General features: G+C 39.9%; 1 protein-coding gene across 3 annotated transcripts in view; it reads right to left on the bottom strand.

Moving 5' to 3' along the window:
• Positions 1 to 15,466, bottom strand: part of rnf111 (ring finger protein 111) — a 145,189-nt gene that overhangs the window by 5,312 nt on the left and 124,411 nt on the right. For all 3 annotated transcript variants that reach the window (XM_059952569.1, XM_059952568.1, XM_059952570.1), the window contains exons 7-10: positions 11,886 to 12,132; positions 10,300 to 10,621; positions 5,886 to 6,011; positions 5,157 to 5,289 (exon numbers count right to left, since the gene is read on the bottom strand). In XM_059952569.1, the coding sequence (XP_059808552.1) occupies positions 5,157 to 5,289; positions 5,886 to 6,011; positions 10,300 to 10,621; positions 11,886 to 12,132 (828 nt within the window). The remainder of the gene's footprint in view (positions 1 to 5,156; positions 5,290 to 5,885; positions 6,012 to 10,299; positions 10,622 to 11,885; positions 12,133 to 15,466) is intronic.

Below are 15,466 nucleotides of genomic sequence, written 5' to 3'. Positions count from 1 at the left end.
TGGTTTCAGTGTCCATTCAGAAATCTAATGGCAGGGGGGGAAGAAGCCGTTCCTGAAAACGTTGAGTATACCTCTTCAGTGGAAATACAACTTCCTCATTTACATTTGTGTGTGTGTGGGGGTGGGGGGTGGGGGGTGGATACTATACCATACTTTGCAATAAAAATGACCTCAACGTCATGCAGCCAGCATCACCTAGCCCAATCAATAGTGGGAACGAATGCAGAAGGGAATTACCAGTCTACAAATGTGTGATTACTTACAACAGCAAGGGACACATTATATCAAATATGGCTTCAAAAGGTAATGCATTAATGCGTTATAAGTCTTCTATGCTGTCTCTCTAATATGTAGCATTTTGACCTTGTACAAAACCCTAACCAGATACTGCTAAGAACAGGATAGTCCTCCCAAATATGGAGACTCCCTGATGGAGAATTTTAAAATAAAATTAATTATAAGCAAGCTTATTCTAATTAAATAGACCAGGGAAGCTGAGGTAACAATGCTAAGTTCTTCCAATGGATTGTTTATTGTTCCAATTCCAGTGACTGTAGTCTTGTGTCTTCATAGGTAACAATTTTAATTATACAATGACAGGTCCAGAACCGATGTGAAATGGCTCATAGTGCAAAGAATAGAGGAAAACGAGTTCACGTCACAAGCTCACATGATGGACACAAATTCTTTAAACATTAGCTAAACCTGTTTTTGTCAGTTCCTTCAAGAACTAGACATTTTATAGAATTATCAGGATTAGACTAATCTTTTGAGTTGTTTTGAATTCAAGGGGTGATGAGGAGTGGGGCAAGGAAACACAAGAAACTTAACCAGGTTTTTCCCCTCAAAATTTTAACCTGGATTTGCACCACTTCCAAGAGAAATGGATTTTGGATGGGTTAACGAGCAGACTTGATGGGTTGAATATATAATTCTGCTCTTATGTCTTATGGTTTAAAGAGTACACATTATTTTGTGTGACTGGATCCAGAATCTTTTCCAAGCTGTCATTGTTCATAGAAATTGAGGTAGCCTCAGTTTCAGTTAACTTCAGTGTTGAAACAACTGTAGCTCAATGGATGAAATAATTCCTATCAATCAGCTCCTTATTTTGAAAGGTTTAAGAAACTTGCTTTAATAATGATAGAAGAGTTTTCAAATAATATTTAATGTAGAGTTTTTTTGATGGTAAATACCTCAAGAGCAAATATGGGAAGTACATTTAGCCTCTAATTTATCATGGTCTCTCCTTCATTCTCATAAAACTGTTGAATGCACCATAGCTTCAATCTGAAATTGATTGTTGTCTCTGGAATTTTTATGGATTTTGATTTCAGATAGGCAAATACATAAATGTAAGCAAAGAAAATAATAATTTAGCATCCTATGTACTCAGAGACCTCATTATTTGGCAACAAGTGCACTATTTGTTTTTGAGACCTTGATGGCAGCAGTATGAGGCCCAACCACTTTTCTCTCACTCTATCTGAATCCAGGCTGAATTTTCAATGTGCCAATGCTTGCTGGACTATTTGCTGAAATCTTGTCAATACGTCTAGCTACTTCAGTTCACTTGAACTTGTACAATCAAATCAAAGTCCATCTGAATTGCTGCTGCCATGACCTATGACATCATTACCCCATGGTTGATGTACTATATAGAGGGTCTTTACTGGTTGGCAGCCAGTAACTGATGGTGTTACGCTGGGGCAGCATTGGATCTGCTACTTTTCACTTTATACGTTAATGATTTGGATGACAGAACTGATGGCTTTGTGACCAACTTTATGGATGATACCAAGGTAGAGGGGCAGGTAGTGTTGAAGAAGCAGAGTTGGAAGAAAGACTTGGGACAGATTAGGGGAAATGTGTAAAGTGGCAGATGGAACGCAGTGTATGGAAGTATATTAGATTAGATTCAACTTTATTGTCATTGTGCCGAAGACAGATACAAAGCCAAATGAAATGCAGTTAGCATCTAACCAGATAAGCAAAGAATAGTGTTATTTACAAAATAACTGAGAATAAAAAGTAAGTGCTATAGCACACAAAAATAAAAATACTGAGACAGTACAATATGGGTGTACTGCTTAGCACTGTGATGTGAGGTTCAGCAGGGTCACAGCCTCAGGGAAGAAGCTCTTCCTGTGTCTGCTGGTGCAGGAGCAGAGGCTCCTGTAGCACCTACCGGATGGGAGGAGAGTAAAAAGTCCATGGTTAGGGTGAGATGCATCCTTGATAATGCTTTTCACCCTGCCCAGGCAATGGTAGATGTTCTCAATGGTGGGCAATTAGGTGCCTTTAATCTGCTGGGCAGTTTTCACCACATGCTGGTGTGCTTTGCGCTCCGATACAGGACAATTGCCATGCCACACTGAGAATCAGTTGGTGAGTATGATCTCAATGGTACAGCGGTAAAAGTCCGTCAGTATCCTGGGACAGAGATGAGCTTTCTTGATGCTCCGCAGGAAATAAAGGTGCTGTTGCCCCTTTTTGCTCAGGATGGAGGAGTTCAGGGACCAGGTGAGATCCTCAGAAATGTGGACACCAAGGAATTTGAAACTTGATACACACTCCACTACAGCTCCATTGATGTAGATGGGGACATGACTGTGACTTCTAGCATGCCTGAAGTCCACAATGATCTCCTTGGTCTTCTGGGTGTTAAGGGCCAGGTTGTTGTCAACACACCACGCGGCCAGGTGCTGGACCTCATCCCTGTAGGCCATCTCGTCATCCCCTCTGATCAGGCCAACCACCGTGGTGTCATCACAAACTTGATTATGGAGTTAGAACACAGTCATAGGTGAAAAGGGAGTACAGAAGAGGGCTCAGCACACAGCCTTGAGGCACGCCAGTGTTCATGGTGAGAGTGGATGAGGAGAGGTTGTCTAACTTAACAGATTGGGGTCTGTTAGTCAGAAAGTCCAAGGTCCAATTGCAGAGGGATGAGTTGATACCAAGCTGGCGAAGTTTGGCGATCAGTTTGGAGGGGGTCACAGTATTGAATGCCAAAGTAAAGTCAATGAACAGCATCCTGACGTAAGAGTTGGGGTTATCCAGGTGGGTCAGGGCAGAGTGAAGTGCCGTGGAGATGGCACCCTCTGTTGACCTGTTGATGCGACAGGCAAATTGATGGGGGTCCAGGGTAGTGGGCAGACAGGATTTCAGATGTGACAGAACCAGTCTCTCAAAGCACTTTGCAATGATGGGGGTGAGTGCAACTGGGCAGAAGTCATTCAGGCCCGTGGTCATGCACAGAGGTAGAAGGAATAGAGACATAGACCATTTTCTAAATGAGGAGCAAATTCAGAAATCGAATATGCAATGAGTTCTACAACAGGATTCCAAAAAGGCAATGCAATGTTAGCATTCATTTTAAGAAGATGTAATGCTGAGGTTTTATAGGGCACTGGTCAGACCAAATTTGAAGTATTCTGAGCAGCTCCACATCTAAGGATGATATACGGGCATATGATAGGGTTCAGATGGAATTTACAAGAATGAAAGGGTTCATGAATGAGGAGCTCTGGACCTGTACTTAGAGGGGGATCTCATTAAAATCAATGAAGAATTGAACTGCCTAGACAGGACATGGAGAAGATGTTTCCAGTAGCAGGAGAGACTAGAACCAGAGGGCACAGCTTCGGAATAGAAGAACATCCCTTTAGAACATAGATGAAGAGGAATTTCTTTAGCCAGAAGGTGGCGAATCTGTGGAATTCATTGCAACAGGTCAAGTTATTGGGTGCATTTAAAGCGGAGATTGACAAGTTCTTGATGAGTAAGAACAAAGAATATGAGAAGAAGGCAGGAAGATGAAGCTGAGAGGAAAATTGCATCAACTTTGATCATATGGCGGAGAAGATTCGATGGGCCAAATGTCCTATTCCTATAGTATGTGGTCTACATAGGCTCCTGGTTCCATATAAACCTTGATTCTTTACTTATTTCTAACACACATCCATGGCCCCACTCTTTCCCATGTCAAGTAAGCTCAAGCCTATATATAACCTTCCAGTAACTCCTTAATTTTCTAATTCCTGATTTACATACATCTACAGGTAACAATACTTTTAGAAAGCATTGCAAAGTGCTTTCATTTATTCTCCTCCAAAATTTTTGAAAAGCTTCTTTAAAACCTTCTGTATTACATTCCTTTAAATCTATATCTACATCAATAACCAAGCTTCTTTCTGTGGCCTTGATAACATCCCTGTAAAGGGCTAAAAGTGCTATATAAATAACTGACTAATTAATAAACCAGAATCCAAAATCAGATCTTCTCACATGTAAAATTATATTGTGTAAAATCCAAATGCACTCATTTTTATACTGTAATCTTTCAATGTCAAAGTATTCATTATGTTGCTATCCTGCAGTGCATCTCCCATTAATAAGAATTAGTTCAGTGAGATACTTCCAAAATCTAGCAATGACATAGCTCAGAACTCACTGATGCCTGTTTTTGTTGGAGGTAATAGCTGAATAACATCTGTTCATTTATTTGGATATCAGCACTTTAATCAGCCTGGAACCATCTAATTGATTCTCCTAACTTCTGTAACATATGTTGCTGAATTAAATCTAGGCAGAGCAGAAACCTGAAATGAAAGTGTCAGATGGAAAAGAAATCCCTCTGGGCAACTTCTGTTATAAACTGCTACATGATTCCAAAAATTATGTTCAAAATGGGGAGAGCCTTGTATTGAAAGAATACCGTGATGGCTATCTTTTGAACATGGCAGTGCTTTTTTTTTAACTCACCTGATCTAGTAACTGAACTAGTAACCCACCTGAATTAGTAACTAATTACTTTATACCTGCTGTCATCTACCAACAGCCTCCAGTGAAACCAGCACCCACAAACCTTACCTAAATTAGGAAGCAAAAGAGATTTTAGCTGCACCACCATGCAATGTACTACGCCTGACATCTCTTTAAACAAAATTTTTACAATGCAAGCTATATAGTTTCACACAAATCTAAAATTAAAACGCTTCAACAAAACCTAACATGGTGAATTCTATGAAAGAGAATTTAACATTAGAATAATGTTTGCTCTAATATCTTTGCATTGGAATGACTTTGAAAAATAAACTTTTCTATCACATTTAGAATCATTTTAAAATTGGATCATCCATTAATTTGCTCACCATAAACGGCAATGCTCCGATTGGGAAATGATGTAGTCGAGGAGGTGGAGGTGGGTGGTAATGAGCCAAGTGAGGATGAAGGTGACTTGGTGGATATGGTGCTGCAGTCACCCCTGGTTCAATACCTAGATCCCTACACAAGTTAAACAAAAATTTATTAATTCGTTACTCAATATTAAAGCTGCATTACCACGCAAATATTCTACAATTCATAGTTTTAAAAATATTTAGCAAAAGAAATTAGTAACAATTCAAGAGGCCAACAATTATCATGACTAGAATCACCTGGCCAGCACTATAAACCTGCAATTTGATCTCATTTTTCAAATTCCAAAATCTATGGCCTTGTGCAAACAAGTTAAAGTGACATGCAGGAAAATTACTTTCCATTAAAATGACTAATAATTTATAATATTTCTCAGACCATGATTTTCTATTCAATGTCACAGTGCATCATTATAATCAGCAGATAAACATTATACAAACAGAGAAGACTGGCAATGCAATTCAGTTGTTGGCTGAAAATACAGATTAAAAGAATCTCTTTCCATCTCTGTGGGCAAATATAACTATTATTTACTCACTTCTAAAAATACTCAAAATGTATTGATATTATCTTCAATACTTAAAAAAAAAATTTCACCGAAGTATCATACTGTGCTAGCCCCAGTCGTTTCAAAAATAAAGCATTAAATGGTTGCTGGAATAAATGGGAGAATTTCCACTGACCATGTTGGCCTTTCTGGTTGCTGTCGTGGATGCGAGGACATTGTCTGAGGAACATGAATATGATGCCCATGACCATAGTTAGGATGCATACGATGTGGATGTGGTGGAGGACGCTCATGTGCTCGACTGGGGAAGAAACACAATAGCTTATACAAAATAAACCTTATGTTGATGACTTACTACAATTAAAAAAAATGCAATTAGAGGTTATAAAGTATGGAACTTAAAGCACTATTTCTTTACTTCTTGATTAAATGGGATATGTAAATATAGTACCATTAAAAATATGTAAGGATATCTGAACCATTAAATGGCTTTTGAAAGTAACAATCTTTGGTTAAATTTGCAATTTTTTGCAGTTTTGAACCCCAAAGGGATCAGACTGAAATTAGCATAGTAAATCAATGAAAAGGAGAGCAAGCCTTTATACGTTTACATAAACCAAAATCAAATCAAATAAAATAAAGTTTAATTATCATTAAAACCATACATGGATACAGTCAAATAATCACTAAGGTACGTAATATACATTAAGAATAGTGAAAGAAGGAAAAAACACATTGTTACACAAAAAACCAAGACACTAAATGACATGCAAATTGATGGTACAGCTCCCGGCAGATCAGCCTGTCATTCCACTGGTCGATCACTAGAGGGCAGCACAAATGGGAGGCCAGCATCCAACCAAACACGGGTGTCACTACACCATTTCTCGTGTCTCCTAACCTAGACTGCAGCAGCAGGCAAGCCCATGGCTTGAGGCTTAGTCTTCGCTACAACTGAGGCCATGCTGCTGCCTCATCATTTGCCTCACCATCAAACAAGGGAAATAGGCCTACAGCATCTCACATTATCAATATCCAACAGGGTCTTACGATCGCAGGAGAAACACCCGAGACAGTCACTCATGGTTAAGCTGTACACTGCTTTCATGCACCAACTCCGATGTCTTTGAGTAGCAGATAGAAACATTGTCAGCAAACCGAACCCTCTTTGGCCCAACTGCCAGAACTCTCCTTCTCCGGCCCAACCGTCCGAACCCTCCTTCTCCATCTCACCCAATGGCTCCTTTGACACCCTGGCTGGCTGCTCTGAACACTAATGTGGTAGACCTGCTGTACCTGTAGTTTTTGGAGTTCAGTGCCATCTTACGATCATAAAATCACATTTTAAAAATAAAAACGCATCTTTGGTTGTCCCGAGAGGCAGCTGCATTTGAAACCGCCACCACCTTATAAGAAGTTACCCCACAAAAAAAAGTCAAGATGCTAGCCATTTTGAGCACATCAAGAAAGTCAGCAATTTTAAAATCCATAATATTGTATCAGTTACTATCCTTATTTGAGTTTTACCAAAAAAGGACTGAAAAGAGTATCATTACATCCCAGACCACAGACTGGTGCAGCTAGTAAAGCTAATGCCTCAAAGGTCTGGCTACCAATCCTGACCCCTGATGCCATGTACTTGACATATGTATGTCTACCCTGACCACAAGATTCAACTGGAAGCTCCAGTTTCCTACCACATCTAAAAGAAATTCACACTGGTACATTAAATTGACTTAGTGTTTACAAAAGTGGTAGAATCAGGGAAATATTGATGGGGATGTCAAAATAAATTGCAATTGATGTAGCATTATGACAAATAGACATTTGAAGGTCACTGAACTTGGCTGAAGGCCTATATTCATGCTATTGTAGCGATGTGCTACACACAGTGCTGAAATAACGACATGCAGTCGGTAAGTCGTTTCGAGACTAGTTTATTCAAACTTCACGGCGCTGGCATTTAATCCCTAGTGCCCGCCCTCTCCGGGCGGAAATGATGTCAGAGGTGCATTACTAAAGTCTCCCCCCGCGCGCTGGCTATTTGTGAATCAGTTCGCCTGCGCAGAAAGTGGGTCGCCACACTATACAACTGTGTCAAACAACACTTAAAGTGGTATGCAAAAATTTAGGCACCCCGGTCCAAGTTTCTGTTACTGTGGATAGCTAACCGAGTAAAAGATGACCTGATTTCCAAAAGGCATAAAGTTAAAGATGACACATTTCTTTAATATTATAAGCAAGATTACTTTTTTATTTCCATCTTTTACAGTTTCAAAATAACAAAAAATGAAAAGGGCCCGAAGCAAAAGTTTGGGCACCCTGCATGGTCAGTACTTAGTAGCACCCCCTTTGGCAAGTATCACAGCTTGTAAATGCTTTCTGTAGCAGCTAAGAGACTTTCAATTCTTGTTTGGGGGATTTTCGCCCATTCTTCCTTGCAAAAGGCTTCCAGTTCTGTGAGATTCTTGGACTGTCTTGCATGCACTGCTCTTTTGAGGTCTATACACAGACTTTTGATGATGTTTAGGTTGGGGGACTCTGAGGGCCGTGGCAAAACCCTCAGCTTGCGACTCTTGTGGCAGTCCACTGTCGATTTTGAGGCATGTTTAGGATCATTATCCTGTTGTAGAAGCCATCCTCTTTTCATCTTCAGCTTTTTTTTTTACAGACGATGTGATGTTTGCTTCCAGAATTTGCTGGTATTTAATTCATTCTTCCCTCTACCAGTGAAATGCTCCCCATGTCACTGGCTGCAACACAAGCCCAAAGCATGACCAAACCAACCCCGTGCTTAACAGTTGGAGAGGTGTTCTTTTCATGAAATTCTGCACTCTTTTTTCTCCAAAAATACCTTTGCTCATTGTGGCCAGAAAGTTCTATTTTAACTTCATCAGTCCACAGGACTTGTTTCCAAAATGCATCAGGCTAGTTTAGATGTTCATTTTTGCAAACTTCTTAAGCTGAATTTTGTGGTGAGCATGCAGGAAAGGTTTTCTTCTGATGACTCCTCCATGAAGCTCATATTTATGCAGGTGTCACTGCATAGTTGAACAGTGCACCACCACTCCAGAGTCTGTTAAATCTTCCTGAAGGTCTTTTGCAGTCAAACGGGCTTTTTTCTTTGCTGTTTCAGCAATCCTACGAGCAGTTCTCTCAGAAAGTTTTCTTGGTCTTCCAGACCTCAACTTGACCGCCACCATTCTTATTAACTGCCACTTCTTAATTACATTACAATCTGAGGAAATGGTTACCTGAAAATGCTTTGCTATCTTCTTATAAGCCTTCTCCTGCTTTGTGGGCATTTATTTTAATTTTCAGAGTGCTAGGCAGCTGCTCAGATGAGCCCATGGCTGCTGATTGTTAGGACAAGGTTTGAGGAGTCAGGGTATTTATAAAGCTTTGAAATTTACATCACCTGGCCTTTCCTAACGATGACTGTGAACAAGCCATAGCTCTAACAAGCTAATTAAGGTCTGAGACCTTGGTAGAAGTTATCTGAGAACTCAAATCTCTTGGGGTGCCCAAACTTTTGCATGGTGCTCCTTACTTTTTTTCACTCTAAAATTGTACAAAACAAGAATAATACACTAACACGAGGAAATCTGCAGATGCTGGAAATTCAAGCAACACACACAAAATGCTGATGGAACACAGCAGGCCAGGCAGCATCTATAGGAAGAAGCACTGTTGACGTTTCGGACCCGCTAATCTTGTTTAAAATGTTGAAAAGAACATTTCATCTTTAACTTTATGACTTTTGGAGATCAGTTCATCTTCTACTCACTGAACTATTCATAGTAACAGAAATTTTGACCAGGGTGCCCAAACATCTGCATGCCACTTTATGGTACAGATGTTTCTTTGTTAGTAAAGGGCTCTGGAATCGGCTCTTCCATTGCTCAGTGCATAGCTAGTTCAGAATTCAGTTATTTCTCTATGGTTACATTAATTGACAAAAGATTCAATAAGCCGTTGTGGGTATTGTTGATTATTCTTAAAATTTGCATCAGATTATGAAGGTCCGAAAGTAGTTCTTGCTGCAGCAGCATAACAAGATGGAAGCTTCATTAAATAAAAACCTTCAATAATGGTATATTTTAATCAATTATCCTACAATCAACTTAAGTGACTGTTGTGGCCATTTGTTTTTTGATATCTGGTGCAGCTTGCAGGATATGCAGATATTCTCAAAGGCCACTGAAACAAAAGCACTAATGAAACACATATGAAGTTCTTTCAGCTCCTTTGTGATTCTAGAAAATGTGGTGGTTAGCACTCTGTTTATCTAATGGAGGATGTAACAACACTAAGAAAACATGTTCAGTTTTATCAGACAGGGTGTTAACTGTTCACGTTTTGAATTGTGGATTGTGACGGTTTAATTTAAATTGGTGAAAATAAACACACAAGCTTAACCATAGCATGGGCTGTGTGTATTTCAGCTTAGAAAGCCAAATGTTAAAACAAGATAATATATTTTTAACTTTTGAAGGGATATATGGAAATTTGCAAGCATTTATATTTAAAATAAATGCCCCATTTTTATTGTGCAATAAAAATTCGGTGCAACAAAACATTCAACTTACGTTGGGTGCTGCATCATTCTTCTTCGCTGAACTTCCATTCTTTGAAGCATTTCATGATGGTGTAGTCTCTGAGAAGAAGGTGGTGCAGTAGGGATATGGTGTGACATGGTTGCTGCTGTTGCAGGAAGATGCGGAGGTGGGGGAGCAGCTGGTGGTACAGTATGAGTTGAAGGATGAGAGGAAAGCTGTGGATGGAAAGGGTGCACCGGGTGTGGAATAGCATACTCTGGTTGGGGAGGAGGCTGTGGCGGAGGGGGAGGATTTCCATGTGCATGAGGGCATGTGGGAGCTTGGTGGTGCAGTGCTCTTGACAATGGGGCATCTGGGGGGAAAAAGACAATAAACAGAATCAGGAATGGCCATTAACCTGAAATATCCTCTGTAAAAAAAAAAGCAGAACTTCCAAAACACTATTGGGATACAATGAATAATCAAAGGAACTTTAGAAAATTCTATTTAATATTGCTGACTATTCTATTTATCATCAACTCCCTTTTAAAATAACTGAGCCCATGTTGTTGAAAATTCTTTATCTGACATTTATTTAGCCATTTATTATGTTTTAACTTCCAGAATAAAATTTCATGGATCAGAGCAGAATGAGCTTGCATGTCATCAAGGAGAGCAGCATTCGCTTTGGAACATGCCAGTCCACAACATTAAAAAAGGCACAGCAGAATAAGAATATTAACAAAATGGTATAAAAGAGCTAATTTTGTGCAGCAGGTTCAAAGCCAGTTGGTGGATTCAGTGGTATTTTTTCCACTGGCTAACTCACTGCATCATTTAATCCGTACATCCTCACCAGAAACACTCATGCTCACATTGTGGATTACTGAACAAAGCAGAAAGCAGATGACAAACAAATTTATTGGTGGTACCATCAGCAGCCCGTTCCACATCTCAATGGAATCTGCTAATTATCTCAAAACTTTTTCTTCCATGACTAGTTCTAAAACAATAACTAGGATGTTCACAATTCAGCAATAATTTGAAAAAGTGCAGAATTTGCTCTGCAGAACTAGTAACAGAAAGATAATCAGGCACTGTGCAATGTAAAAGGGAACTTGCTCTCTTATTTTCTAGGATTAAAGTTCAAATCTTTGCCTAATTTGCGTAGGAAGTGGTCTTCCTTACCAAGGAAAACAAGCCAATCTATTTCTCAGATTTGAAAAATCCTGGAAATCAATGTAACTCTAAAGAGGCATTAAATATGAAGAACCAAGACAGATTTAATGAAAGGTCATCGACCACAAATAGTAACAGTTTCTAGCTTCACAGAGCCATTTGACCTGCTGAATATCCTGCCATTTCCTGATTTTATCTCAAAACCTTACCCAACCTTAAAGGTAACTCGGTGATCGTACAAAAAATTGTAGTCAGGTAAATTTAGCCTAATAATAACTGCAACTAAAAATACCCATTTATTTAAAGAACCATAACATTTATATTGTACATATGACTAATTTTATCATTACTACATTTTTCAGATAAAGTTTGCTGTCCACACAGAACAATAAATGCTTATACTCTAAGTGAACTTTACAAGATGGCATTTCAAAAAAAACATAAAAACTGAGGCTTACAGGTAGGGTGAATATAATGTCGACAAGAAGCAAGTGGAGGCTGTGGTTGACCTTGAGACTGTCCTACCATCCCAGAACTATATCCTTCAACAGTCACAGGCTGGCTTGTTCCAGGTGTTGCTTGTGCACCATAGACTGTAGTTCGTGAGGAATTTCCAGGACAGCAAGGATCAAATGCAGAAGTACCATGGAAACTCCCATTTCCATGGCTTCTAACAGCACCGCTACTTAAATCAACAGGCACAGTCTGTTTAAAGAGAAGACTTAAATTACAGAATTTCACAACATATTGTCTATAATTTCCATTATTATAGTAACACAGAAATACAGAAAACCTACAGCACAATACAGGCCCTTCGGCCCACAATGTTGTGCCGAACACATATTTTCATTAGAAATTACCTAAGGTTACCTATAGCCCTCTATTTTTCTAAGCTCCTGGAGTCTCTTAAGTGACCCTACTGTTATGTGCAGCATTTATTGTTCTCTACCAAGTAAGGCCTTAGACATTGTAAATCAGCAACAAATGATTAGTTAAAGATCCTTCAACTCCTCCATGGACGTTCCCAGGCCTGGCTGCTGGAGGAGGAGGGTTGGGCATGGGGCTAGCAACCCCATCCCATAAAAACCCAGCACTACATACAGAAAAGCCAACAGAAACTTCAAAGACCTCATCCCTGAGAGACTATTGTCCATTAATGGGCTACACCTTGAAAGACTGGCCAGTACAGAAGACTCTTGCCCCAGTAGGGGTTATGGGTTTAAGAAGAAGCAGCCTGTTGCCATCTTCTCTCTCAAATAAAACTTAAAATGTACAAATCAAAACTGACTTTCCTGATGTAAACTACATCACTATGAATATTAAGAGCTCAACATATTGGAATACATATCACAAATTATCCTAGATTCTTCTGCTGGAATTTATTTTCCTCTCTTAAGTCTTTCAATGATGGTCATCTTTACTGGATTATTCTTTGCATATCTACATCATTCATGGCTATTTCACCTTAACATATCAGTTTAGTTCATCTCCTCAGATTTCCTCATATTCACTTGATTATCTTTAGTACTATTAGCCATAGCTCCTTCAGGTGTTTATGCCTCATCTTAATGTTAATTAATTCAAGAAACTGTTACCTTTAATGTATCCCCATTACTATTTATAGGAACGTAGGGGTTTTTCATGCTGGAGTAACCACATACACAATGTGGTAAAGGATGGTAAAAGATGGGTCAGAGTCCAAGATTCTTGCAGTGAGTAATTCAGCTCCTGACTCTTCACAACCTATCCACCATCTACGTCCATAAGACCATAAAATATAGGAGTAGAAGTAGGCCATTCAGCCCTTGAGTCTGCTCCACATTCAATCATGGGCAGATCCAATTCTTCCAGTCATCCCCACTCCTGCCTTCTTCCCATACCCTTTGATGCCCTGGCTAATCAAGAACCTATCTATCTCTGCCTTAAACGCACCCAATGACTTAGCCTCTACAGCCGCTCGTGGCAACAAATTCCACAGATTTATCACCCTCTGACTAAAGTAATTTATCTGCATCTCTGTTCTAAATGGACGTATTTCAACTCTGAAGTTGTGCCCTCTTGTCCTGGACTCCCATACCGTAGGAAATAACTTTGCCATATCTGAACTGCTCAGGCCTTTTAACATTTGGTATGTTTCTATGAGATCCCCCCTCATTCTCCTGAACTCCAGGGGATACAGCCCAAGAGCTGCCAGAAGTTCCTCATATGGCAACCCTTTCATTCCTGTAATCATTCTTGTGAATCTTCTCTGAACCCTCTCAGTATATTCTTTCTAAAATAAGGAGCCCAAAACTCCATACAAAATTCTTAGTGTAGTCTCACGAGTGCCTTATAGAGCCTCAAAATCACATCCCTGCTCTTATATTCTATACCTCTAGAAATGAATGCCAACATTGCATTTGTCTTCTTCACAAACAACCTGGAGGTTACTCAACCTTTAGGGTATCTTGCACAAGGATCCCAAGTCCTTTGCATCTCTGCATTTTGAATTTTCTCCCCATCTCAATAATAGTCTTCCCTTTTATTTCTTCCACCAAAGTGCATGACTTTCCCAACACCGTATTTCATTGGCCACTTCTTTGCCCATTCCCCTAAACTATGTTTCCTCAACACTACCTGCTCCTCTCCCTATCTTTGTATCATCGGCAGATTTAGCCACAAATCCATTAATTTCATAGTCATTGACATACATCATAAAAAGCAGCGAACCAATCACTGACCCCTGTGGAACTCCACTGGTAACCGGCAGCCAGCCAGAATAGGATCCCTTTATTCCCACTCTGTTTTCTGCGAGTCAGGAGTGTAATAGAATACTCTCCACTTTCCATGATGATTGCATCTTCAACAATTGAGACCATATGGGACAAAGTAACTTGATTGATAGGGACCTATCCACAACTGTACACTCACTCCGTCACCGATACATAAATTGTACCATCTACAGAATGCACCATCAGCAAATTGCCCAAACTTCTCAGAGAGCACCTTCTAGCTTGCAGATGTCATGAGTTTAGAAGGACAAGGGCAGTAAAAGCATAGGAACACCACTATCTGGAAGTTGCCCTCCAAGCATCACAGCCTTCTGATTTGGAAATCTATCATCAGTCTTTTGCTGTCAATGGGTCAAAATAGCTTCCCTAACACTATTGTGGGCACATCCACACCTTGAGGATTGCAGTGTTTCAAAGCAGCAGCTCACCACCAATTTAAGCAGGACAGACAAAGGAGAATTAGTGGATGTTGTGTACTTGGATTTTCAAAAGGCTTTGACAAGGCACCACACTAGGCTTCTACAAGCTACGAGTTTATGGTATCACAGGAAAGATTCTAGCATGGATAAAGCAGAGGCTGATTGGCAGGAGGCAAAGAGTGGGAATAAAGGAAGCCTTTTTTGGTTGGCTGCCAGTGACGAGTGGTGTTCCACAAGGGTCTGTGTTAGAACATAGAACATAGAAATTTACAAAACATTACAGTCCCTTTGGCTCACAATGTCGTGCCGACCATATAACCTACTCTGGAAACAGTCTAGAATTTCCCTAGCCCTGGGAAACAACCTCTGGCTATCCACACAATCTATGCCCCTCATCATCTTGAACACCTTTATCAGGTTACCTCTCATCCTCTGCCGCTACCAGGAGAAAAGGCCAAGTATACTCAACCAATTCCCATAAGGTATGCCCTCCAATCCAGGCAACATCCTTGTAAATTTCCTCTGCACTCTATGGTATCCACATCCTTCCTATGGTGAGGTGACCAGAACAGGACACAGTACTCCGAGTGGGGCCTGACCAAGGTCCTATATAGTTGTAATATTATCTCATAAACTCAATCCCACGGTTAATGAATGCTACCATACCATACGCCTTCTTAACAACACTGTCAACTGGCGCAGCAGCTTTGAGTGTCCAATGGACACAAACCCCAAGATCTCTCAGATCCTGCACACTGCCAAGAGTCTTTACAATTATATTATATTTTTTCTTCAAGTTGGACCTTCTAAAATGAACCACTTCACACTTACTTGTGTTGAAGTCCATCT

The sequence above is a fragment of the Hypanus sabinus genome, chromosome 28 (genome assembly GCF_030144855.1).
Source record: "Hypanus sabinus isolate sHypSab1 chromosome 28, sHypSab1.hap1, whole genome shotgun sequence".
NCBI classification, from domain to species: domain Eukaryota; kingdom Metazoa; phylum Chordata; class Chondrichthyes; order Myliobatiformes; family Dasyatidae; genus Hypanus; species Hypanus sabinus.
This window is presented reverse-complemented; position numbering and strand designations above follow the sequence as displayed.